At 40.0% G+C, this 25,675-nt stretch overlaps 1 protein-coding gene across 5 annotated transcripts in view; it reads left to right on the top strand.

Annotated features, from left to right (window-relative positions):
- Positions 1–25,675, top strand: part of LOC122878537 (limbic system associated membrane protein) — a 455,066-nt gene that overhangs the window by 243,119 nt on the left and 186,272 nt on the right. For 4 of the 5 annotated variants that reach the window (XM_044201386.1, XM_044201387.1, XM_044201389.1 and 1 more), the window contains exon 2: positions 15,026–15,104. In XM_044201386.1, coding sequence (XP_044057321.1) covers positions 15,026–15,104 — 79 coding nt within the window. Of the gene's footprint in view, positions 1–14,651; positions 15,105–25,675 lie in introns of those variants that run through there. The other variant, XM_044201384.1, reaches the window with a different exon arrangement.

The following is a 25,675-nucleotide window of genomic DNA, read 5'->3' as shown; positions in this document are numbered from 1 at the left end:
CGTATGAGTAAAGTACAATTTTGTATTAAGTACAGTCCTTGAGTAAATGTAGTTACTTTCCATTACTGGGTGAAAGACGGATTTGCTCTCCATGCAACCTGGTTAAGTGCAGTCAGGCAGATGGGATGATAATGCCGGTGAGCTGAGTGGTGTCTCGGTCGAATGGGCCACCTTGAAACTGCATTATGTGACAAATATTGAGAGTTGAGAAAGCAGATAGAAGAATGCACCCTAGGAAGTTTTGTTTTTGTCTATATTTATTACAAAAACAGCAGTAATGTATGAATGGCTAAATCAGGCACCAGAGGCAAACTGGCAAACTGGAACAGTGGGTGGTTGCCTGGCCAGCACTGATATGAAAAGTAAAAATCAACTCCATGCTGTTTTGTAGTTCCACTGTAGACTGGTTGGCTTGCTCCTTAATAGGTGTGTGTATTAGCAAACGGGGTCATACATTTGTCACGTCCCATGTCTCTTATCCCTTCACCACTTTTTGCTTTGGTACATTCTGCTCTTCACACTGAATGCTGAGCTGACAGTGCACTGTATATATTTGTGAAAATGTGAACCTAACAAATGAGCAGTATGCTGCCTTAAGGGCTCTGGTTGAAGAATCAGAGTTTTCGAGTTGTGCAAATATACAGTTTGAAAAAAGAATCTAAATATTTGGGGATTTAAAATGTGTCACTTTGTTTTTGTAAAACAATTATCATATTATCTTTCATGTAATTGGTACTTTTATCTACTATGGTTGATATGTGTTTAAGCGTGAATTGCTTCAGTTTCAGTAATTAATTTTAGTTTGTCTAAGAAATTAGTTTTGGGTTGCACCAGCTACTCATAAATCCATGACAAACTCAATGTGTAAAGTGCAATGGAAAAAGCGACAAAGTGCAATGGAAAAAAAAGCAAATGAATCGTGATGTACATAGATCATGTGACTTAAATGTCCACTGAAGCTTCAGGTGGAAAAATGGTGGCAGACGAAAACATCATGTGTGTAGACTGACGTTCCTCAAGTAATACATGAAACAGGCATAAATGCCATATTTCAGACATGTTTTCCACACCATTTTCATTAGTTTGAGATTTGACTGGCGGCCTTTTAATTACATCATCTCGTTCACATTTTCTTTTGTGGAATTTCTGGAATGTTACATATTAATTTGCATGAATTTGATTGGCCCGCGCAGTGCTAAATGACATTGCATTGTGTTGCAACAAAACTTGAGCAATTTTTTTGCCAAATGATCTTGTGTTTTTCTATTTTCTTTGGGGTTTTTTTGCCAGAGCCCTCAGTATCATCGCAGTGGTCTCATTGAAATGAATGAGGGGGCTGCTTTTTTTGACGCAGTGCTGTTGTCTGACTGAACACGGCCAAAGGGGTAGCATGGTACAGTTAGTTGCTTTGTGTGAGATGATTACCCTAATGTCGCCTGAGGCCTGAATGTAAACACACAAGAGAGTACTGTTTCAGCTTCTTGGATTATAAAGCTATGTTATAGCTTATATATGAAGGTGGTGACCCTTGGGTGCTGTGCAACACAGTATCATGGCAGTTTGTGAAATAGTCCTGAAATTAAAACTATTTATTTGTGTACATGAATTTTCCATTTTGTTTGTGACACTCAGCACCACTTTCAAACTAGGATGAACTAAGGACGAATGTATAAAGAGCGATAAAGTCTGTAAAGGGAGGATGTTGGGCTGGATTGATGGGTCAAACACAGGACGAGAGACTGGGATTCGTTTCCTGTGTGAAGCCAATAGTCAATGTTGAATGTTTTATTTATGCTAACCGAAACCATATCTTTTCCTAAATCTAACCAAGTAGTTTTGTTGCCTAAACCTAACCAAAATGCGACCGTCACCTGAAATGTTACTCAGCAAGGTTTATTTTGAAAGTCTGACAAGACATTGCATATTTATTATTTTACTTTATTTTGGATGTCGAAAAAGTTTGATGTAGGCACGAAAGATTTCCAATTAAAATAACATTAGTTCGAAAGTCAAGAAAAAAAATGGAAAATTCATGTCCATGTACACAAATCGTAAAGATTGCATTTTGTGACTATTTTCACAAACTGCTGTGATACTGTGTTGCGCTGTGTGGTGCTATACCTACCAGGCTTGTCATTCCTTGCTGTACACATTTACCCTGTAATTCATCAGAGAGAGGGAGAAAGAGAGAGAGAGAAAGATTCATTTCTGAATTTCTGTCAGGGGAGGTCCAGAGAGCAGATTCTAGTTTAGTCTGTATTATTAGATATTGAATAAGGCTATTATCCCAAGAAATAAAGCTACCGCAGTTTCCCTTTAACACCTAATAAGCAATGAGTCATTCAAGGTTTTATGTTTGAGGTTGTTATTGACTTTGTGGCTTGTAGCATTTCCTTCTCCCTTAATTATTTACTCTGCCCCTTAGCCTCCCTTCATTGTGTCTGTTTCTGACTATGTAGATAAAAACATGTGTTTATGATGAAGAAAATGATGAGAAGGAAAAGCAAAAAAATTATGAAGATGACGAACATGAAAAGATTAAAATAAATATGACTTGGGGAGAAAAGATGCAGGGAAGACGAAGATAAGGATGCATCACAAGGGAGGAATAGAATGCGAAATCTGCAACAACTGACTACAATTACCGTGCCTTCTTGTCCATGGCCTCCTAATTAAGAGAACAGAGGGAGAATGCAGATTAGAGGGGAGGGCCTGGAGATAGGCCTGTGGCTCTCCAGTCCTCAGAGAGAAGCTCATACTGGGAATTGCTCTGTTCATACAAAACAATGAAGGGGTTTACATTATTCATCTCTGGGAGTGAGATACACAGAGGCAGCAAGAAAAAGGGATGGAGTAGAACTTGAGTGGGTGTGGAGAGATAAGATGTGGAGGCACACCGGACTGCATGGGAAAAGAACAATTTAGATTTGTGCGCGCACGTGTGTGTGTGTGTATGTGTGTGTGTGTGTGTGTTTACTCTCTTCATAAGGGTTGTTTTACATTCGTGGCTTTAGTAAAGCTTACTGAGAATTGTTTTTCAGCAATTTCACCCACTTACTCATGGGTTAAATCCTTCTCAGCACAGACTCTCAGCCTTTCCAACTACCAATCACATGCAAATGCAATTTACCAAAATACTGGTAGCCTTTTAGCTACTGGTGCTGCTGCACTGTGACCTCTTGACAAGGAACAACAGTGCTGCAATAAAGATGCTTGCTGCTCCTTCCACAAGGTGTTAAATCTTTAGAGGTTGGTAAAAATAGGGTTGTGTCTTTCGTCACATCTGACATTTATCTTTGCCACGTAACAGGTGTTATTGATGTGAAATAAATTCATTTGTTTTTACCATGCTGTGTCTGGCCATAGATGTCATTATCAGTGAATCACTGCAGTGTGCAGGCTAAATAAAGACAACATTAAAAAAAACTCTGGCAGCTTTTTGACCTACTTGTTAGATATTCCTGCTACCTTTTAAGGAACTGCTAAGCTATAAGAATCATATAAAGCTGTGCCTCTGGCTACTGCGAGATCAATACATACATCAGTCTCAGCAGGGGGTTCCTTTAAGAGGAAAGTATAATTTACTGAGATTTACAGTGTGAATTAGTTCACATGGAGTTCCCAAGGAATGTTTAAGGGTTAACATGCTGCCCAGGAATATTTGAAGCCTTTTGTTTCATATGTTGGTCTGTATTTAATTTGGACTTCAAGTAAATTAAGCTAAATGATAGGGTCTGTTAGGAATACGTTCAAATTGTGATATGGAAATGATTAAATAAAAAAATGAAATACTTGTAGATTTGGCTGTTTTCTTGACAGCACGGGTTTCACAATATTCCGTAAAATTACTCTGAAGGATGGAAGATCTGAAACTACAGCAGTCAAAAGTGTAACTCTGTTCTGTTTGCGCAAAATAAAAGTATCACTTTTCTGAAAAAAAAAAAAAGTATTATGATTGTGACTTAATCATTTTAAAAATTTTGACGGGTCCAAAATGAAAGTTTTGTTTTTCTCTGTGTGAGATGTCTGACATTTGGTTCCTGCTTCTAACAAGGCTTGTGAGCCAATAGTATAACGACGTTGGTATCACGTGGTATAGTTGCCAGATAGTGTGGAAAAAATTGACATTGACGTTAGCACATATTAGCTATCTTAGCTTAATCGTCTGAACAACAATCCAACCCAGAAAATTACAGTTCCGCATATTTAAACAAAATAAACAACAACTACCGACAGCCATAGTTCTTAAAACCTTAACTAATGTGTTGTCACCGGTTAGATTGTCAAAATTAGAAAAATTACTGCGTCATTCCGGAGCTACGTTAGCCATAGTGACGATTAATAAATTAGAAAAATAACGTTAGCATTAGTGACGGTTGCATCCAGTTGCCTAATATTATAGTTCCTTCAAACAATGTAACGTTATAACGAAGATGCGTATCAGAGGGGATTTAGAGGTGGGCCAGGGTCCAACATAACTGATGGCTCGGGGCCAGTACAAGTTTATGCAGGGCAAGTTGATTGACCAGTCACTGGTCCATCCGGGCCAGTGCCGGACTGGTTGACTTATTAAAAGACGGTCGCTCTTCTTTAAGAATGGAGTGGACGTGGGATCCTATAACCTATATCCTAAAATGTGACTAATGTTAGGTCTAATGTCGAGTGCTGCGGGTTTTAATAGTATCCCTATAATGTACTGTACTGTACTCTTTGATTGGATTCAAATGTAATCTAATGTCTTATGGTTTAAGGATGATTGAAATGTCATTTTACGGTTAGTGTTGCAACATAGGGCCCCTAAAATTATTAAATGATGGGGAAAAAAGAGTTACCTAAAGCTAGCTAGCTATATCCTTATGAGATTACCATAGATAACATTACATGAAACATAACCGCATAAAGTAACCTAAATCTATAGCTATATGTTGCAAAATTAATTCATTATCACAAAAGATTCATTACTTGACATGACTGAGTCTGAGTCTCACTCCACTTGACTATGAAATATGCAGGTTGTGCAACGAACTGGCAACCACTGGAATGGAAGGGGGGAGAGGGAGTGCGTCATCTAATGGCTGGACGTTATCAATGTTATCAAAAGCACCTTTAATTTTAGTATGTACATTTTAGCCACTTGGTATTTTCAGTTTCTAATTGAGTTTGATTTTCAGTTATATTTGATTTGTCACTGTTAAACGAATGACAAAGCGTGTACCTCGTGATCAATATCTCTTTCAAATCAGGAACAGCGTTGCCTTATATGGGAACAATAATGTAAACTACTGATGACGGACTATGGGGAGTGGCTTAAGTGGATCCCCTTTTTAAAGGTGGGGTATGTGATTCTAATCAGGTATGTCAGGTAACATGAAATGACTTGCCCACAGACATTCAGCTTACTTTCTAGTTTGCCAAGATATGCTGTTGTTGTGATGTTAGCTATAGTAGCAGCAGAGTTGTGAGTATCACTGTCTGGAGCTGGTTTGCTGGCTCTCAGCGCCACCATGTAGTCACATATGAAGCAACTCAATTTTGTTCATAACCACTGAACATTAAGGCGTAGAAAAGGTCACATACTGTATAAGATTTTCTGCCATTTAGAATTTCTGGCAAAAAACTTTTTCACCAGTCCTTCTACATACATTATCCAACCTTGACCGTGGATGATCCTGAAAAATGTTGTTCAAAGTAATAATGCTTCAAGGATTTACTGTAAGTACTCTCCAAAAATCAGTATGTCTATCGCCATAAAGGGTTTGATGGAAAATCAATCATCACCTTACCACAAAAACACATTTAAAGGATTGTGCAGCTTTGGTGGGGTTCTGCTTCCTGGGTGCTCGAGAATGTTTTTGCTGTGTTCTTCTAATTAAAATGTTTTTGTTAATTGGCCACATCTACTGCTGTTAATTCCTGTCCATCAGTCATCTCAGTGGGATAACAAACAATAAAACAATCTGTAGTTTATATCAATATCACTATCAGCAAATAACTCCATACCATATGTCTACCATATGTCAAAATATCTGAAATATCCCTTTAGGTTTATAAGATTTAATTAAAAAGAATAAATCTGTGCATGAATGAGGCAATTTCACACCATTGCTTTTAATTTATGTAGACAGTCCTCAGAGTCATTTGGTTTGTGTGCATACTCTGAAAGTCTTAATTAGTCATCCATCACTTCTTGCAATGCATCCTATAATTTAGCAGATGAGTTACACAGAGAAACAACAACTTAAGTGAAGAGGGGTTACGTGATGGTTTGCATGGACTTAGTCTTCCACAGACTCATACAGTTGCTTTGTGTTCACAAGGACAAGCTTCTTCGATCTATCAGACATCCTTGTACTTCTGGAAAGAATTCATCGTGTTCCCCTGTAGGTTTTCACCTTGAACATTACAGCTGCAGCTAAACCAATCCTCCTCAGCACGCTCTCTCTGTGCCTGAACTCTCTAATAGAACTGAATAGCAAGAGGAGGGATGACCCTCTGGGCCCAACTCAGAGCATTTCTTCTACAAGAAGATTGAGGGGATGTTCTGTGTGTGTGTGTGTGGTGGTGGTGGTGGTGGTGGTGGTGGTGGTGTGGTGGGGGTAATGTACAGGTGCTGAAAGCTGAGGTCAAACTTTGGCAATTTACAGATGTGTGAACTGCAGTATGACAATCATACTGTGAGTCATTGCCAATTGACCCATAGAAGATGCAATTGCAATCCCTTTTTTCCTGGATTATACTGCAAGAGCAGAGGACTGATGAAACAATCCGAGGCTGAGATAGCAGATAATTTATTATTCAAATATCACTTTTGACGTATGCTATTCATACTATTTATAAGTACTGTAAATCTATAGCACATGTCTGTATGGAATGCTACCTCATCTACGAATGCTATTCAGTGATTTTTGCTGGCCACTGCATTTTGTATTTCAACTCTGAATGAAATGAACCAACTCAAAGTCAGAAGCTGTTGCGTGGTGTGAATGAGCTGGAAACAAACAGAAACGAAAGTTGCAGCATGCTGCTTAATATACCTCAGGATTATGGTGTTGTTTGGGAAGGTGTGCGGATACAAGTTTGTGATCCTTGCAGATTGTGAGACTGCATGAAATATTTGAAGTGTGGCTTGGACCACAACAGCTTTTTGCAAAGCACATATTGATGAAAAGTTCCAGGCAAGAAGGAAAACCAAATAGAAAACACACTGCTGTTTGTGAGATAATCCAAACACTTAATCTGACAGAATGTATACGCAGAAGAGAAAACGACCGTTTAGATACAGTATGATCACATAACGCAGCATAGGTTTGGCCTATGGATCTCGGGAACACACAGAATACACCATCTAATGCTTGTGGAAGGAAATCAGTCTTCAACATCCAGCCTTGCTCAGTTCACATATAAACCAGCACACAGGTCTGCACAAAGATAACAACATCAGAACTGCAGTTCAGTTAGACGTCTGATCACACACAAAATCACTCACAGGCCAGCTTAAACTTTGTCAAGGTTACATGTTTATGCAAAGGAGCCCTGAAATGTGGCTTTTGGAGTGCTTTTTATGCTCAATGTGTCCTTTGAAGTGTGTTGGCAGCCTCTGCAGGTAGGCGTTAAGCCAGTATAAACAGGCTTCTTTGGGAATGCAGAACACATTACTCAGATGTTAATCTAACCAAAAGCAGGGGAAAAAAAGACTTTAAAAACCATAGGTGGGGCGCCCTGGTAGCTCATCTTGTAGACCGCGTACCATGCATCAAGGCTGAGTCCTTACCGCAGCAGCGCGGGTTCGAGTCCGGCCCAGGCCCTTTGCTGCATGTAATTTCCCTCTCTCTCCCCTGGCTTTCCTGTCTCTCTTTACTATACTGTCAGCAACAAAACAAAAACCCATAGATGATCATTTGTCACTTTATGCACCTGCTGTGATGAATAAATGTTCAGTCAGAGATAGATCATTCAGTTAGCAGCCTACATGCTGGTAAATTGGTTGAATTTGAATGGATAGAAACAAAGATTTACTGCAGTGTTCACAATGTCTTTTTTCTCTCTAAACTTAGAGCTATCACTTTAGCACATTGTCTACAATGTACCAAGCTTTGTGCCAAAGTTTTGCCTTATTTTATGTTTCTGCTGACAGAGAAAGACGGATGGAGAGCAAGGCTTCAGGCCAAAGTGCGTTATGTTGCGTGTGTGTGTGTGGTGTGTGTGTGTGTGTGTGTGTGTGTGTGTCAGTGTGTTGGTGGTGATACATTATACTGCTGAGTATGTTGCTGGGTATTCTTTTTCCTTCGTATCATGCATTTTGCTGCCAAGACTCAGGTTTTGATAGGAATGCCAGGGCAAATTATGCATGCACTCCTTTTTTATAAAGAGAAGAAAACTTGTTCCCTTTTTATTTCTTGTCTCAGTGTGTTTGTCCCATACACACACATGCACACACACTTACTGTAAGTGTGTGTGTGGGCATGTTTTACTAATGCAGCCTACTTTAGTTTGACACAGAGCATATTTGGCTTGGAAAATAAAAAAAAAAAAAAAAACAAGGATCCGAGGGGCAAGCCTGGCTCATTGATCTTGATCTTTCATGGAGAGGTTAGCTAGTGCACAATGGAGGTGGATGAAGAATCGGAATCCCATTATAGATCCTCCTCGTGTTGAAACTTTTCTGGTGTTTGCGTTTCATAGGCCAGTATTGATCTGGGACCCAAAGATGGAGAATACATCTTGAAACAAAATTCACCTACGAGTAGGTTTATTCCAAAATGACACACATTTAAAAACCCAAAACACCCAACACCTACTCAATCAAAATACCGGACGGAAAAAAATACAATGAAAGGAAAAAATAATTTTTGAATTAATGGCTTATTTGTAAGATCATTAGTTAATAAATGCAAATGTTTCCAGTTATAGCAGTTTATTTTCATCCTTCATTGGAATTTGGAAGAACTACAGAGAGAATTTTCACTAAACAAAATTTAGTTTTCTCCTTTGGGCCTCCGAGAGACTGCAGCTCAGTCAGTTAATGGAGTTGAAACTTTATTTCAGTCAGCGAAAATTACTTCTCAATATAAACCCACAGAGGACTTTATTGATTACTTCACATTTTATTACATGTTGTCAGAGCGCAAGCATACTGCATAAGTGAGCCAGAGATGCTGCTATTGCTGAGTGCCTGACTGGGCGGCTGGAAGTTTGTGCTCCACTTTCCTTTTGCTGCCGTGAGGTTTGCTGTTGGCCTTTGCACTGGCACAATACTTGAAATCAAATTCTCCATGTTCGCAGCCCTGTTGCTCACTGTCCCAAATAAAACACCACTGCCTGCAATGGGTCAATATCATGTGACTGATTGTGTTTTTTTGTGTGTGCATGCATGATTAAACTGTGCACTCTTTCTCCCCCCTCCACTTTGTCTCCTCCTACTGTGACTTCCATATGTGGACATTATTAATTGAACAGACTTTGAATCTGCAATTTGCACCCGGTGTGATATTTGACAGCAGTTTAACAGTCAATGCAATATTTGATACATTTACTGGCAGACAAATTTTTTTATGAATTCTGTTGCCTGCTTTTGTGCGCAAGTCATGATGATGTCTGTGACAAGAGAAACTTTCCTCAAAGATGAGCCAAAAAAAAAAAAATCTAAGACAAAAATGCAGTGTTTTTATACTTTGGTTTTACTTGACCAACAATGTCAATAGACAAGTAACAAGTAGCAAGTTTCTGCTTCCTCCCGACTGCACAGAACTTGTTTGTATACTCAAACAAGCAGAAATGCTTGCTTTTAGTAGGCATATGCGATATGGAGCTTATGCTAACAACCAGTTAAATACGCCAGTCCTCAAGCTGGCCTGACCTTGAGTGTTAATTTACCGTTGTGAACCCTTACGTGCAATACCTGCTGGTACTTTAGGTGTAGGCACAGTGGACCAGTCACAGTGAGAAATACAACACCAATTTATCTGTCAGTATGACTGTGGCACACTGTTATTCTTTAACGCAGTACTCTACTGATTTAGTATTGCATTTCCATAAAGATGGGGGACTTGCAAGAGGCCGCTTTAAAAAATAATCGATTCAACAGAGGCTGAGATATCATGACTTTTAGTTCTTAGTATAGGTCAAGCTCCAAAAACACTGGATCCTATGCTTCCAATAATGCAACTTGATAGCGTCCTTCCATAGAGTCAATTTCAAATTGGGAAAAAACTATTTATAAGCAGAAATAGCAAGCAGAGATAACCCTGATGACATCACTATGACATCATCAGGGTAGTTTTCACAAACTTGACAAAGCTCCTCCAGAGCCACAGAAGATATTATGCAACTGTTTTCACAGACTGAGTAATACTAGCCATGATAAGTAAACTGATTTTAATGTCTAAAATCAGTGGAGTGCCCCTTGCAAGAAAGCCTTGCCATGAGCATACTGTATATCTTTCTGTAAGGATCATTTTAAATAAGTACATAACCTACAGTAAGTGTCTGGATGACAAAACTGTTACAGAGAGAAACGGCAAATGATTAAATCTAGGCAGTGATGATGAATTCAGGTAATACTGATGAAATCCAGGTCATGGTATGGTGCTATAAAATAATGTGCAGCAATTGTCACTCTGACAGTGCATGATTATATCTGCTTTATTGAACAAGAAAGACTGCAGTAAGCCTTACTGATGTACATCATTGGTGTTTCTTGATGGTTGACAAGAACGAGCATGACTTGAAATACACAATAGCAAATTATGTAGCGTAGTTCATAAGTACACAGAACAATAGATATAAAACATGCATCACATGCTGGCTGTAGCTTACTTGAATTAGACTTTAAAGCAAATGATTGTAACCGATTGTGATGCTCTATTCTTATACTGTAATACTGTAATAACATCAAGAGGCATGCATCTTAACACAGCATGAAACTGGAATGTCTGCATTATGAGATCATTAGTTATACTTATACTTATTAGCTATGCATTCTCCCCAGAAAGAAAGTTTTTTGGACCTAGATTTTGTGTACAATATTAAATTTTATTGTGATCGTAAAAGAAAGGGTTATTCAGAAACATACAAACTCTATGAGGCATTCAGGATCTGAATCAACACAGCAGGTGCCATTTGGTTTTTGAAGCCTTATTTGTCTGGTGTCTTTATTTTAACATTTGCAAATGTTAAAATAAAATAATATCATAGGAATAGTACATATGGGGTGCACGGTGGCAGAGCGGCTACAGCTCCTGCCTCCCAATAAGGAGATCGTGGGTTCGTGGGTTCGATTCCCGGACCGGACCAACATCACACAATCTCTCTGGGTGGAGTCTGCATCCCCGTGTTACCGTGGGTTCTCTCCGGGTTCTCCGGCTTCCTCCCACCGTCCAAAGACATGCATGTTTAGGTTAATTGATAACTCTAAATTGCCCGTATTGAATGAATGTGTGAGTGAATGGTTGTCTGTCCTTGTCTGTGTCTGTGTTCGCCCTGCGACGAGTTGGCCACTGTCCAGGGTGTGCCCTGCCTAAGGCCCAAAGTCACTGGGATAGGCTCCAGTCACCCGCGACCCCCTAACGGGGACCAAGCGGTAGAAAATGGATGGATGGATAGTACATATGAATTCAGTTTTAAGAGTGGCTTTTCTCTCTTTCCATCAGAGTCACTATATTTCTTTCTGCTGTTCGGAGTTCTTCCTCTTTGATCAGTGGGGCCATGCAGAGTCGCTCTGCCAGAGTCATTATGACCAATGAGATGGAGAAAAAGCCAGGGCACCTCATAATGTGTATTAATAAAAATCACTCTATAGCGACTGTTCTTTGATGCAGACCTTGTGTCAAAAAATGACAAAAGGCTGAGTCACATATTGCTAACAAATATTGGAAACACTTGCAGGTCTGAATCCAGCCTCTAAGCAAGCACCAGCTTCAGCATAATTTACAATGCAGTGTGATCACCCTGATGCCAAGTGTGAAGAAGCAGGGACATGATTTCTAGTTATATTACATTAGTCTCTGGTGAGTTTCAATAAAATCGCTTCCTGGGGCGTTCTTTGCTATCACCTTCTTTAGTTGAACCACGCAGAGTTGAATAATAGATCATGTTCTGCTTTCCCTTTCAAAGACATTAATTCCCTTATACCGTTGTTGTTTCATCATTTATCTGTCACAGACTGCAGTACTTATCATAGAAGATGCCAATTACTGTGTATTTCTCTTCACTGTATCATGCATTAGCACTGTTATTGTCCTTAAAATGATCGCTGTCTCAGTGTACAGTACAGTATATATGCACCACATACTGTAATAATTCGCCTGTCATCATTCCTGAATTATTTAGACAAAAAAGGAGGTGGTTCAAAGAACGAAATGTGCTGTATATATCACCAGTTAGACAAATTCAATACTAAAGGAATTTTACGTCTGTGCTTCTTGTGTGTCATCTTCTATTTATTTGGCTGTCAACTTTCTTCAAATGGAAGGTATTGAGAAGTTTTCAATGCTACCAGCTAACCTGTAACTGTTCCCTGAATGGTACACATGTTTCTACACATGTATTGTTGTATTTACTTACAGTATATTATGTATATATTCTATTGTGTACACTGCAGCAAAATATATGACCGGTTCTGCTGTCTTAACCACAACACCACCCAACCGAGAGCATCCCAGTAGCATGGTAATAACCCCTCTGTCTTCCAGCACGCAGTTTGTCTGTGTGTGTTCTCCAGGGTGGGGTAGAGCGAGGGATCACTGGCCTTTTGTTTGGAATTGGTTAAAGCTGCTATGTCCCTGGCCTCCCCTCCTCTATCTCTTTGCCATACAAGACAGAGTTCTACTTATTACACACACACACACTCTCAGACAGACTTTTCAGAATTTTTAACTAAAAATATAGCTAAGAGCCTCTTGGGAGTTATTCCTGTATAAATCTGTATGCGAAGGAGCGCCTCTTCTCTCCTTTTCAGAGCCCAGTAGTCCCTTTTAAAGTGGTCTTAATACATATGCTCTTTCATAAACTGCGCAATCTCCAAGATAGCTAAAACCTCCAGAAGCTTTGAGGAAATGGTAACAGGCACTGATTATTAAGGGCCAAATAGGGAGCAGCTCTGCAAGGATCCCTCGCTGAAAACATTTTAGTGCTCGTTAACTAGTGCACTAACATTAACACATCCAGACACTGCCCAATATCAATTACCTCACTGCAATTCCTTTTCATCCGTGTGTACTTCCATTTTCTCTATTCTAGCTAAAAAGCCTACATGTCACAGTAGGCTACAGCTGCTGGAGGGGCGGCTGTAAAAGCGTCTGATCTGGTGCTTAAAATCTGCTGATGCTGGAAATAAGACTTAACCACACTGCCTCGCAGCGGTTCAATCAGAGTGCTGGTGCTCAGAACAGGATTACGCCTCGTTGTATGTGCGCCAGAACAATTGCATTATATTTAGAGATAAGGTGGAGGGGGGTGATCACGCAAGTTTGTGCAATGTTAACATCATCTAATCATTCTACAGTCACGTCATATATCCTTACCATGTCCTGTGCTTGTATCCATATGCAGAGTTTGAGTACTAGACTTAAACTTAGTTGTGTGTCTGTTTGTAAATTATGAACCAAATACCCCCAGAGACACCACACTGTGCAACGAATGACAACAATTCGCATTAGTATTAATGTATTTCCTGAATCAAATAAAATGCTAAATGCACTGCCTAAATTGTTACTCTGCAGTTCATTAAGCACATCGCCAAATGAGCATTAGATCATGGCCTATTAAGCTGGTGCTTGATTGGCAAGTGGTGAAATTAGAAGCTCATTCCATATTCACACTTCTGTTGAATTGGAAGGCGCACACCTACAAAACTTGTGTCCTTGCTTAGGTTGAAAGTGGATGTAATTACCTACTGAGCTACAGCCTCATGGCAGTCCTGGCAGTCTAGACAAGAGGTGATTACGTCTGGTTAAGCTATTCACAGCTGAGCTTCGCCCTGTTCATGGTCAACAGAGTGTTTGCGTTCTTGGATCTGTTTTTCCTCTCTCTCTTTAATTCATTCTGCTGTAAAAGGGAAGAATGTAACATAGTCAGATTAAACAGAATAGAATATGTTTCATGTAGATAATGTTTTTTTTTTTATGACAGGTTTCACTGCTCGCTAACTAACAGCACATTAAAATTCCCATACTAAATCATAATTAACTACAGAAAGTCTTACCCACTGGAGGGTTCATGGTCCAGTGCAAATCTGCTTGGCATGAAAATGTTTGGGGGCCACTGCCACTTGTGAGCATACAGTTTGTTTGAAGACTAATGATAAGGTGATACTGTAGTGATCCCTGCCGAGAACACGTCTTTCTGCTTGGCTTCACCTCCAGAGAGGTAAGAGCACAGTTGTGTATGATTATCATCTGTGGACCTGGCAAGGATGGGTGGCTTTCAGCATTGCTATCCCCCTGGGCCACTGTTTTGTCTCTTTTTTTCCACCACTTCTTTCACCCCTATTCCTCAGTCCTCACTCAGTTGTGTCTCACTGAAAGGGACCTCAGGTGGTGCTGTTGTCCTGACAACCAATAAGGGGAGCATCACAGCCAGGCAGCTGGATAATCTGAGAGAGAGAGAGAGAGAGAGAGAGAGAGAGAGAGAGAGAGAGAGAGAGAGAGAGAGAGAGAGAGATGGTGGGGGGCGATTTTCACAGACTCGGAACAGAAGCCAGCCTCTGTCCATCGCCGTTGCTGGCTGCGCCGTCCCTTTACGCGGAGAGCATTACGCGTCACTGGACTATAGAGCAAGGACCCCGACACCGTACCTAAAATTCTTTTAGGAAACCCGTATCACCCATCCCTTTCCGGACTGCTTTGGACCTAAAGGTTTTCCGAGAAGTCTGGACAACTACTCTTCTTCCGCTCCCCCTTTTTTTTACCCTTGGATCTATAGCTCCCGAAAAGCGCGCTCTTGTGCTTTAAAATGCAAGTCGGACGCAAATCGTGTTGGAGGCAATTGCAGGCTTCTTTTTTCAGACTGCTGTGTCTTATCCCCACAGGATTCCCCGTCCGGAGCGTGGATATGCAGCGGGCCACCGACAACATCACCATCCGCCAGGGCGACACAGCGATTATAAGGTAAGAGTCATCTTCCAACTTTCCTCTCATCCCGTCTCCCTCCGGATGCACAGCAGCATTCTCCCCGCGAGCTGCGTGCTACAGCTCGCAGTAACAAATGTGAGCACTTTATGTCCTGCGTTAGTTTGTTGAGGAAGATCATTTTGATTAATCCCTGACGATTTTTTTTTTTCGATTTATATTTTCCACACGATTACAAAGAAGCACACGGTGATGGGAAGTGCTCGGATGGGAGTTGCTTTGCTTAGGTTCCCAACTTTTATCCCACCAACCAGTCCTGACGATATGTCTAATGCTCGATCATCTCACCCCCTATGCCCTATTCCTATATGGAATTAATTTTGCAGTGATATAACATCGTTCTCCTGGGGGATTTACAAAAAGCTCTAACGCCTTCGCTGTCATGACGCACAGAGCATCGAAGCTCCTGTGTTTTACTCCCTCTTGATAAGCCGAAGTGCGTCACGGTGTCCGGAGACGCTGTTGGTCTGTGGATTAATGATTCTAGACGCAGATAAGAGAATGATCCGGGGCGACAGAGAACTGTGCAGTTTTGTTTAGATTTTACGAATTACTGTGGGGTGTTTCGTCAAGATTAACTGCAGCCTGTAGGGGACAAGTAGGCGAAGTACCATCAGTGTCAAAATGACGTTAATTTAAACTCCTTTGCTATACATCCCTATTTGCAGTCCCATGAATTTAAAGCTCCATTCTCCAAATCCAGTTTTGTCTGTTAAGTGGAGTCAGTTTCTGTGTATAATAGCCTCGCGTCCCACTTAATCTCTTCCTAGACAATGCAAGCTGTCAACTCTGTGGTATTGTGATACTGCTGGGCAGATGTCAGTGACCACGTGATCGGAGCCATGTGTTTGTGGCAGGCTATAAATGCAAGGGGATTTGGTTGGTTTTTGTAAACAAGGTGCTTTACCTCCGCCAGCCCCCCTCTCTCAAAATGGGATGCACTGTAGGGAAGTCCAGGGGTATAATAGGCTGCACACAAAACACTCAATCACATTGATTTTTTTCTCTCTCCCTCACTCTGTCTGTGTCCTCTCTGCACTTCCATGGTGTATTTACAGTACCACCACCCAGCCTTGCCTAATGAGTGTGACAATATAGAATGCAATTATGGGATAGACCTTTTAACACAGCCTGTCAAAAAGCCTGCATACACACAACCACATTTCCTCATATGTGCCCTGAGCTTGCCCATATAGGTGTGCACACACGCACACACACACGATGAATAAATCCCTCTCTTGCAACCAGGTGCCATGCATTCAGGTATCTGCTGATCACATTAGTCAGTTGACTCAGTTACTGTTGAACTCACCACCGGTCACAGCTATTTGTTTCACTTTCCAAATCCAATTGACTGTGTCCTTGCTATATTCAGCCTTTTAGTCACCCAGTCAGTCTGTTTCCTTTAAAGGTAATGGCAGGCTTTGCACTCAGCCAGAGCCAAATTAGATTCTCTTTTCCAAGAAAACACTTGCATCCTAAGTCCACTATTTTACCATTATCTCAGATAAACCATCTTTGAATAATTATCCATGGTAATCGCTCAGTGAGTGTCATAATTAATTTAATGTTTATAATGTATCTTGTTGGCATTAGTGATCAGTGTTATTTATTGTCAGTCATGTAACAATAAACTGCATCCCAGATCCCCGTGGCTCCATTGAAAAACACAACCATTTTTCACATCCAGTTTCCACCTGACAAATTGGATGGCAGGGGGTAGAAAAAAACATGAGGCTAAAATGTGAGAACTTTGAGCAGGGGTGGGAGGCCGTCGGCTAGTAATTTGTCGAGCTACAAAGTGTATCTGATTCCATAAGCGGGGTTTTGTGAAGGCTGAAGGGATATTGGTGACCAGGGGGCGTAATAAGGCCCGTGCTCCTTTAGTGGAGCCTGTGGCTGCAGTTGTGACATTCATGGCACAAGAGGAGAGATGCTGGAGTAGAGAAACAGTATGTGGCTGAACAACCGCTGTGACAGAACACACAGCAGCAGGCCTCGCTACTGAAATGAGAAAGGAAATGTATTTTTACCAGGGGCCCAGAACTGTATCATGCTGAATAAATAAGTCTTTTCCCTTTATTCTTAAATTTTTCTGATTTGCTGCTCTATTGTGGCTCACTGTGAAAGCCTCTTTCAGAGGTGTATATTTCAGCAGGATTAATTTATTTTATGAGAGTATTTAATGCATTACTTCGGTCTTGCATGGTATATTCTAAAAAACGCATTCAAAAGAGTGAGACATTACAGATCATAGCGTAAATACTTTAGATTTACATCAGGCTGAATTAATAATAAAACATTTGAATTTTAAGATTCATTCAAATATAGGCCATTACTTTGTTGTGGCAGGCACACACAACATAGCCGATTTCTTTCAGCATGTTGTGACACAATGCTTTGTTCACAGAATCTCATTTTCCCTCCCAAAAGTGAACGCAAACTAAATATTGACAGATATTTCCACCAACAGTTGGTTCCTATTGGGAACATCAGTGAATCTAAATTGATTTTCACTCGCTTGTCTTCTGTCTTAAAAGACTGAAATGCTGTGGTAGCCTGTTCTCCTTTAAGTCAGCATCAGATGTAAAGGTTTAGCTACCCTTAACCTTTGAACCCTTTTGCCTAAGCAGGCCATCAGGGGGTTAATCTGAAAGGGATTAGACAGTCACAATGTTGGACTGGTTTAGATAAACATTTTCACACCATGTGAAAAGAATTAGAGCTCATCTGATGAGATTAAACTCTAGTAACCCACAACCATATGAGTGGTAAGGTTTTGTAATATACTGTATTTTCTTAGGATCTCTAGTTGGTCTTGTGTAACATGCTTTACTTAGAAGTAACCATGTAAGCATGCTGCATCCTGAGTTTGCTACTATTTTAATGATCTGATGGCTCTGTGTTGAGTTCAAAGATTACAGACTATCTGGGTCTTACATTTGTCCCCAAGCTGTCTTCTTGCTCTAAAGGGGGACTGTTTTGAAAATTTGTATCTGCTTGAAGTGACATTTGCCCCTGGAAAGCATGAACATAAGTCCCAGCATATTAAATCTAGGCCTGTATCCCAGTAGTCGTGTTTCAGACCTATAAGATTTAGGTCACTGAAAAACACCCCATACTTCAGAGCCCCCTTCCATGGTGACTTAGCCTGTTTTTTACAAGGATGATGCCAACAAGTGAAATCAAACTCTTCTCATCCTCAGCAAGTCACAATAAGAATCTGAGGAGAAGAAAAATAAAAGTTTCTCCATGTTTCTTCAAGGCATTTCTGTTTCACAATAGTTTACTTTTTAATTGCTTTATTTGAGTCCCTCACTATGCAGTGGCCTTAAGGGGAAGGTTGCAATGTCAGGCGAAGCCCTTGTAATTGACAATTGCTTATTAAAGCATTAATGACGCAGTCTCTGTGATTGCTCTCCTCTGGGTCAATTATCTGCGCTTTGACAATATACTCTGCCTGACTTGTTACTTTCAGGGAAGATGATTCTGCACTTGTGCTTTGCCCCAGAGGATCTTCGTCAAAACTTACCCCCAGAACTCTGCCTTTAATTTGAGTCAGAGTCGGCCAGATATTATGTATGTGCAATCTGCTAGAGGCTCAGACACCACATAAGACACGATGTTAGTCTAATTCAAGTTCCAGTACATTTCACAATGCCTGAAAACTGTGAGTACAGTTATTTTCATTTGCATTATTAAAACCTCAACTATTGAACTCCGATGGCTGATGCATCTTTGAGTGCTGCATTGTGCATCAGCCACACTCCAATGAACTGCACTTTTACAACATGGAAACAAAGACCTCCCGGTATGTTGGAAATTTGCTAACATTCCCAGTATGTCCCACTGTGAGAGAAGCTGATCATTTATTTCCACAGTACACCTGGTACCAGTCCTACAACACATGTATTGAAAGCATACAGTAAATCTGTACGTCATCTCTGGAGGCTGCCGTAAAAAAATATTTTGTTAATGTAATACAGAATCTCTAAAATCAAAATAGTGTATATTTCAACTTTAATCACAATCATCAGCACAAACCAAGAGTCATGCTGTTTCTTTTTTATATTAAAAATGATATTTTCCAATTGTAGTTATGATATTGATGATGACAAGATATGTGTAAAAGCAAATGTTTTATATATTTATATATTCCAAACTATCATAGCACATGACATGCCTTTGCCACAGGAGAAACCTAGGTCCTTGCCCTATTGTACAAAGTTTCTAGCCCAAAAAGGTTCCTGCTCTTAGGGTTATACTTTTTGATCAACTATTATCTGTTGCATTTGCATTTACAGTACAGAACAATACTGAATTTTTGAATAGGTCATTTGATATAATTGAGGGCAACATCAACATTTTGTCTGGTAACAAGGCTGGCGATACTGGTTGGTTAAAGTGTAGGCATCATACCCCTAAATATGTATATTAATGTATTTTTAACATAATAGATAATAGTTAGCAGAAAAAGAAAAATGACAGCTAAAAAGGAAAAAAATGTGATAAAAAGACTAAAACGTGGATTGTCTGATGGAATGATGACGAGGTACAAGCAAAGTTTTGGAGTTTTTACGAAGAGAATTTGATCAAGGTGGCAACTGGTGCCACAGTAACACATTGTTCTGAGTCTTTGTTTACCTGAGTTTGTGAGGCTCCAAGAGATTTTACCTGTACTCTGTGTTAATAAACTCTAATAGATATCACTGTAATTTAAAATTTAAAACACAATTAAATCTATGTTAAAACATGCCCACATAGATGTGTGTAGTGTTTACCACCATCCCATAGAACTGACCTGTAATCAACATTTCTTGCTGTCACATTAAGTTATGACGAAGACACAGAGCAGATATTCATTTTCACAGACAGTACATAGCTTTGGTAAGGTGATACTGTGGGCAATACAGTCCAGGCTGTATTCCAAGTGGAGGGAGGAAAACAGGAAAAACAGATCAATTTCTGGATTTCCAGGCAGAGGGCAACAGTGCAACATAATTTGGGATGTGCAGCCCCCAGGGGGCCACTATATTTCTCTACAGCTCATCAGATCGGAGTGTTTTTTTTTTTCCTTTACAGTTTAGAGCCTCCCTAGGCATCTCTCAGTCCCTCTATCTCTACATCGCTCTCTCCCCCTCTCTCTCTTTCTCTCTGCCAGCATTGAATTGTCCAGCTGCGCTGTCTTAACCTGATTCACAGAGTGAACACGAAGTCAGACGAGAGAAAGAAGAAGAAAGAGAGGGCGTTTCTTTACGAGGATGATAAAGGAAAAAATTGTAAAAGGGAAGAATGATGGCCAAAGAGCCCTCACCAAGAAAGACAGACACAAACAGAGGGAAGAGAGAAGAGTATGATGGGTAGAATTGGATAGAGTGGGAGAATGGGGGCAGGGACACAGTATTAGTACAATCAGCACAATAATCCCTTCTGTTCCAGCCTGGGCCAATGCAGGATTTTCAAATCAATTTCATTTTCACTCATGATGCTACAGTGGGAGAGCTGAGTGGCTGCCAGTTGGGTCATTATCATCTTGTCCCCATTTTGGCTTGGGACAGAGCAGAGGTGAGGAGGAAAGCTTCGGGGGCACAGGGACATGGGTTTTGGTTGATATTTTGCCAATTCTGCAAAGTTTCATGAAGTCTTTTGGAACGGCTCTGAGTCATCACAAGTTCCAGAGGCTTTCATCTCCGTCAGTAGGATCTGAATAATGGCCTGCAGAGACAGTGTGAAGTCTTTTGACATGGCAGATGAACAGAGTTCTGACGTTTTCATCTGAAACTCATGGTCCAATACAGTTCACTGGGCTGCCTGGGCCTCTTTCAAAGCCTCCCAGCCAGATATACTTTTAGCCTGTAGTTTGATGCTTGCTGGTTCATCCTCAGAAAACATACCAGGGCACTCTGAGCTCTTCATTATGTGTTTTCAACATGTTTTTGTGAATAACTCAACAAGGGAACCCAGACCTGTTTTTTGATATAACTGAATATTAAAGCAGTGCTTCTCCCTAAAAGCAATTCCACTCCATTTCTCCCTTTACCTAGACTTTTGTTGGGCAGGCCAGACTGTCTCTAAGTGCATATTTAAACTACTCAGCAATTCCTCACAGCCTCTGGCTACCTATAGGCGATGGCAGTAGAAGTGGAGTGGAAGAGTATTCTTATTGCTCTCTGAAAACCTGAAAATGTGTTTCGAAGCTGTAGTAGATGTAGTATAAAAATGGTAAAGACTCAAAGGGTATGTTTCAAGTCATTATTATACCCTAATATACTGTGCTGTGCGGGTATATTGCAACACTTATGTCGTGTACGTCTTTCCCACTCAACTGTATGATTATATCTTCTGTTCACCCAGGCTTTGTCATTATAATGGAGCTTTCATCTTTCAGAGGTTTAGCGTCATTACTTGTGTTCCATCGTGATTAATTACAAAATCAGTACATCTGCTTAAAAAGCACAAGCTCTTCACAGGAAGTTTCCATCTCGACTGCCATTAACCAGCCACTTTGCAGCAATTTAGCTGTTATGTAAAACTTAAGAGAACAAAGCTGGAATTTCAATTAAAATTTACAAATTTCACAAGCACCCCTGTGTCACAACTGATATGAAATGGGAGAAATTAAAAGGGTGAATGAACCCCGGGCTGAGCTCAGTTCAGCTGGAGCTGTAGAAGCAGGTTAAATACATTTAAATCTATCAGTCAGTCAGGATGAATTCAAAGTAAAGCTGAAATGTGGGATTGAGTTGTGATGACTGCCGTCCCTGCAGCTGTAAATCCACATGGCTTTAAAGCAGATTAGAGGCCTGCAGTAAGTATAGTCCTGGATGAGCACACTCATTGTTTACCTCCCATCTCTTCCAAGATCAGTAAGCAAAAATCTGCTTACTGACCCACTGACACATACTGTACAAGAGGGCATCATAGTGTGATGATAGATGTGGTGTCAGAGAAGTGAAGATGTCATCAGTAAAGTATAATATTTATTTAAATTATGCATTTGTTCATCATACATTACTGGATGAGGGTGTTCACTTTGGCAAAGCTGCAGCATAACCAGATACCACAACTGTTTATATGCATGCCTAAATAACATAATAGACATCGAACACAAGATAGTCAGCAATTTATGCCTGCTTTGCTTACAAAGCTGTAAAAAAAACCACAAGGATGGATGATGAAAAAATTATCAATGCATGCTTTTAAAGTTTTTGTGGCACAAGTTACTTCCAAGTGCCATGTCAGCCAAAGTTATTTTTCCTATCATGAATGACAGTTTGAATTTTTTGACAAATTCGTATTTCTGAATGAATCAAGCTCTCTAGTTGTCCCAAATTAAGTGGAGTCCAGTATACAGACTTGGCAGTAGCACTGAAACACATAATGTGAGTTTGTAACACTCAGTGAATAATGTAATACTTCTATAGCAATCACTGGAAGTGTGTAGTTTAGTAATATACAGAAGTAATGAGTGGTCAGGTTATATCGGATGCTACGGTCTAGACCGTACTCTTTAAATAATTTACAGAGACCCAACAATTCCCACCATGAGCAAGCACTTGGCGATGGAGGCAAGAACAGGCAGAAACCTCGAGCAGAACCTATAGGTTTCAAGGTGGGCAGCCATCTGCCACGACCGTGTTGGGTTAGAGAGAGAGAGGGAGTGGAGAACATACAGTAGAACAATGCACGATTCCACATTGAGATTTATAATAATAGTAATGATAATGGCAGTGGTAGTAATATTAATATTAATAAAATAATAATAGTAATAATAATGATGAAATAATTATAATAGTAGTAAAAAAGACTAATAATAATAATTATACTAGCAGTTGTCGAGCAGGAACACAGGGGCAGCAGGAGGCCCACATTCACCGATCCAGACTCTGCAGCTCTGGAGGCAGAAATACCTGCTGAAAGCAACAGAAAGAGAGAGGACAGATACGAGAAAGCCCAAAACTATGGCATAGAGAAGATGTCGAGTTAGTAACATGCATTAATTGAATAAGAATGTATACAGATGGTGAGGAAGAAGAGGAAAAAGTGTATCAATGGATGTCTCCTGGCAGTCTAGACATATAGCAGCATAACTAAGGGATGGTTCAAGACTCCCCTGAGCCAGCCCTAACTATAGGTTTTATCAAAGAGGAAAGTCTTAAGCCTACTCTTAAATGTGGAGATGGTGTCTGCCTCCCGAACTCCAACCGGGATTTGATTCCACAGAAGAGGAGCTTGATAGCTGAAGGCTCTGGCTCCCATTCTACTTTTAGAGATTCTAGGAACCACATGTAACCCTGCATTCTGGTCGGGTAATAAGGTACTATGAGCTCTTTAAGATACAATGGTGCGATTTATGGATACAATTTTAAATTTGATTCCATGATGCTGCAATTACAATTAAGCAAAAATTAGCTAAGGGTGGTCTTTGAATATTTTGATTCCATAACTTGCTGAAGGCTGCAGTTGCAAAGTGAATTGCCAAACATGTTTTACATAGTAGTTTGCCACATGATTTAATGTCAGCATCTATATTATGCAGGAACTCCACATTTTAACATGCAGTCCACTGCTTGAGTTGATAGATCGCTCTTTGAAGTTACATGTGTTTTTTACTCAAGAATTAACATAATGATCTCAAGACGAAATTGAACCAGTATAATGAAAGTAGCCTTTATTGTTTAGTATAACTATGTTAACTGAGCTTTCAGCTGCATACCCATATCCTGCACTGGTACTAATGCCAGTGAAATGTTGTGTGCACCCCTCGTGAAACTGTTTGGATTTGTTTCAAAGGCATGCTGTAAGTGGCCTTAATGGCAACATGTTTTGAGCTGCATTATCCTACTAGTTTTACTCTCCATTTCAAATGAGGAGGATATGAAAAGGCCACAGTGGTAAAGGTGTAGGAGATTAATTAGAGTTTCTCTACTGAGCATTTGGCATTTGGGGGAATGGGGGTGACTCCATGGCCTACTTGCTCTACCTTCCCCTCTGATTTGTATAGCATAAATGTGTCAGATATAAAACAGTTTAACTGAAATACTTTTTCAATTTTTACAGTATGGCGTCATTAGATTTAACTTTTCATCATTTGCATTAACAAGCAGGAAAAGAGAAAAGGAAATCACCATTGCTTGTCTCATTTGCCATTAATTATTCCCATTCAATTCAATTTAATCCTCTACCCAATGGAACAACATTGTTTTCAATTACTGCAATCTCACTCGTGTCTCTGCATGGTATACGATTACCTCCAATTAAATCAGATCCCCCAGTGAGTAGTTTAGGTATTAATTGCTGCTATCCCCGCATTTATAACCCCCACGCTACTTTTTTTTTAAATGTACCATTGACCCTCAACAAAGCCTTCTTGTCTCCTGCCACCTAAGGGCTTGTAGTGGGCTCAGTCTGACCCAGGAGTACATCACAGGCTTGACTAATTCATTATTACCTGATGTTCAGCATCTTAAACTACATTAGCTAAAGCACTGTGGTGCACTCACATTTAAAAGACTGTTTGTTATTAAAGGCTCTCTCATCACCAGTGGGGTGGAATTTGCCAGCCTCTGTCTGGTAGCACATCAGGGAAAGAGAATACAGCAAAGAAAACCTTAAGAATAAAGTGCTAGTTGGTAACCTATATGTTTTCTTAACATAGTTAGTTTCTGCAGAATATAATAGAGGAAAGTATGCTTTTTGCAAAATTGTGCTGAAATGGAATTTAGTATAAAGTCCCAGCTTTGTTGTATACAACTCAGTAGTTTTTAGCTTAAATGTCAAAACACACTAGAGGATGATTAGGTAATTTTAAATTTCATTTAATATTAGGATGCCCTGACAGTGAAGGGGGAAATATGTGGCTTGGTCTGAACCAGTAGGCTACTCAGTACTCAGTACTATGAAGGGTTGAATTATTCAACCTGAACCACTTTCATAAATTCACAGCCAATCTAAGCCAGCTCAGTCATCTCAAACATGTGATATTCATGATATGGAGATATTATTATGTTAATGTGTCCATATATTAATATAAACTGACATTAAAGACACCTACATGTATTGACTACCTACATAGATTAAAGGCCTTGACTAAGCGACATTTTGGGAGTTGGCAGGATTATCGCAGTGATACTGTTAATCGCGATACCCCAGTTTTCTCCAGTAAATGCAGTAAGCTTGTTTATAACTGAAATTCATTGCTAAGTGGGTGTTGCCATACATTTTGAAAATAATTTAGTATTGTTAAAGTCTATGTGTTCCCATCCTTAAAATGATTAATATTTTTTACTGCTTCATTATGCCCTATCCATCACATACATCGTGTCTTTTATGAGAGTATCCTCCAGCCCTCTGGACATAATCCCAACTAGGTTTTTATTCGAAGTAATGGATTGTGTTGCGCCCCATTTTCTATCTATCTTGAACAGTTCACTGTCTACTGGTTGTGTCCCAGATTACTTTAAAACTGTGTGTGTCCAACCAGTCCTAAAAAACAACTGAGCTTGATCCTACCCTCCTGAATAACTATCATCCAATCTCCAAACTGCCTT

This window comes from Siniperca chuatsi, linkage group LG7, assembly GCF_020085105.1.
Source record: "Siniperca chuatsi isolate FFG_IHB_CAS linkage group LG7, ASM2008510v1, whole genome shotgun sequence".
Classification (NCBI taxonomy): domain Eukaryota; kingdom Metazoa; phylum Chordata; class Actinopteri; order Centrarchiformes; family Sinipercidae; genus Siniperca; species Siniperca chuatsi.
The sequence above is the reverse complement of the archived record's forward strand: the minus strand, read 5'-3'. Positions and strand labels throughout refer to the sequence as shown.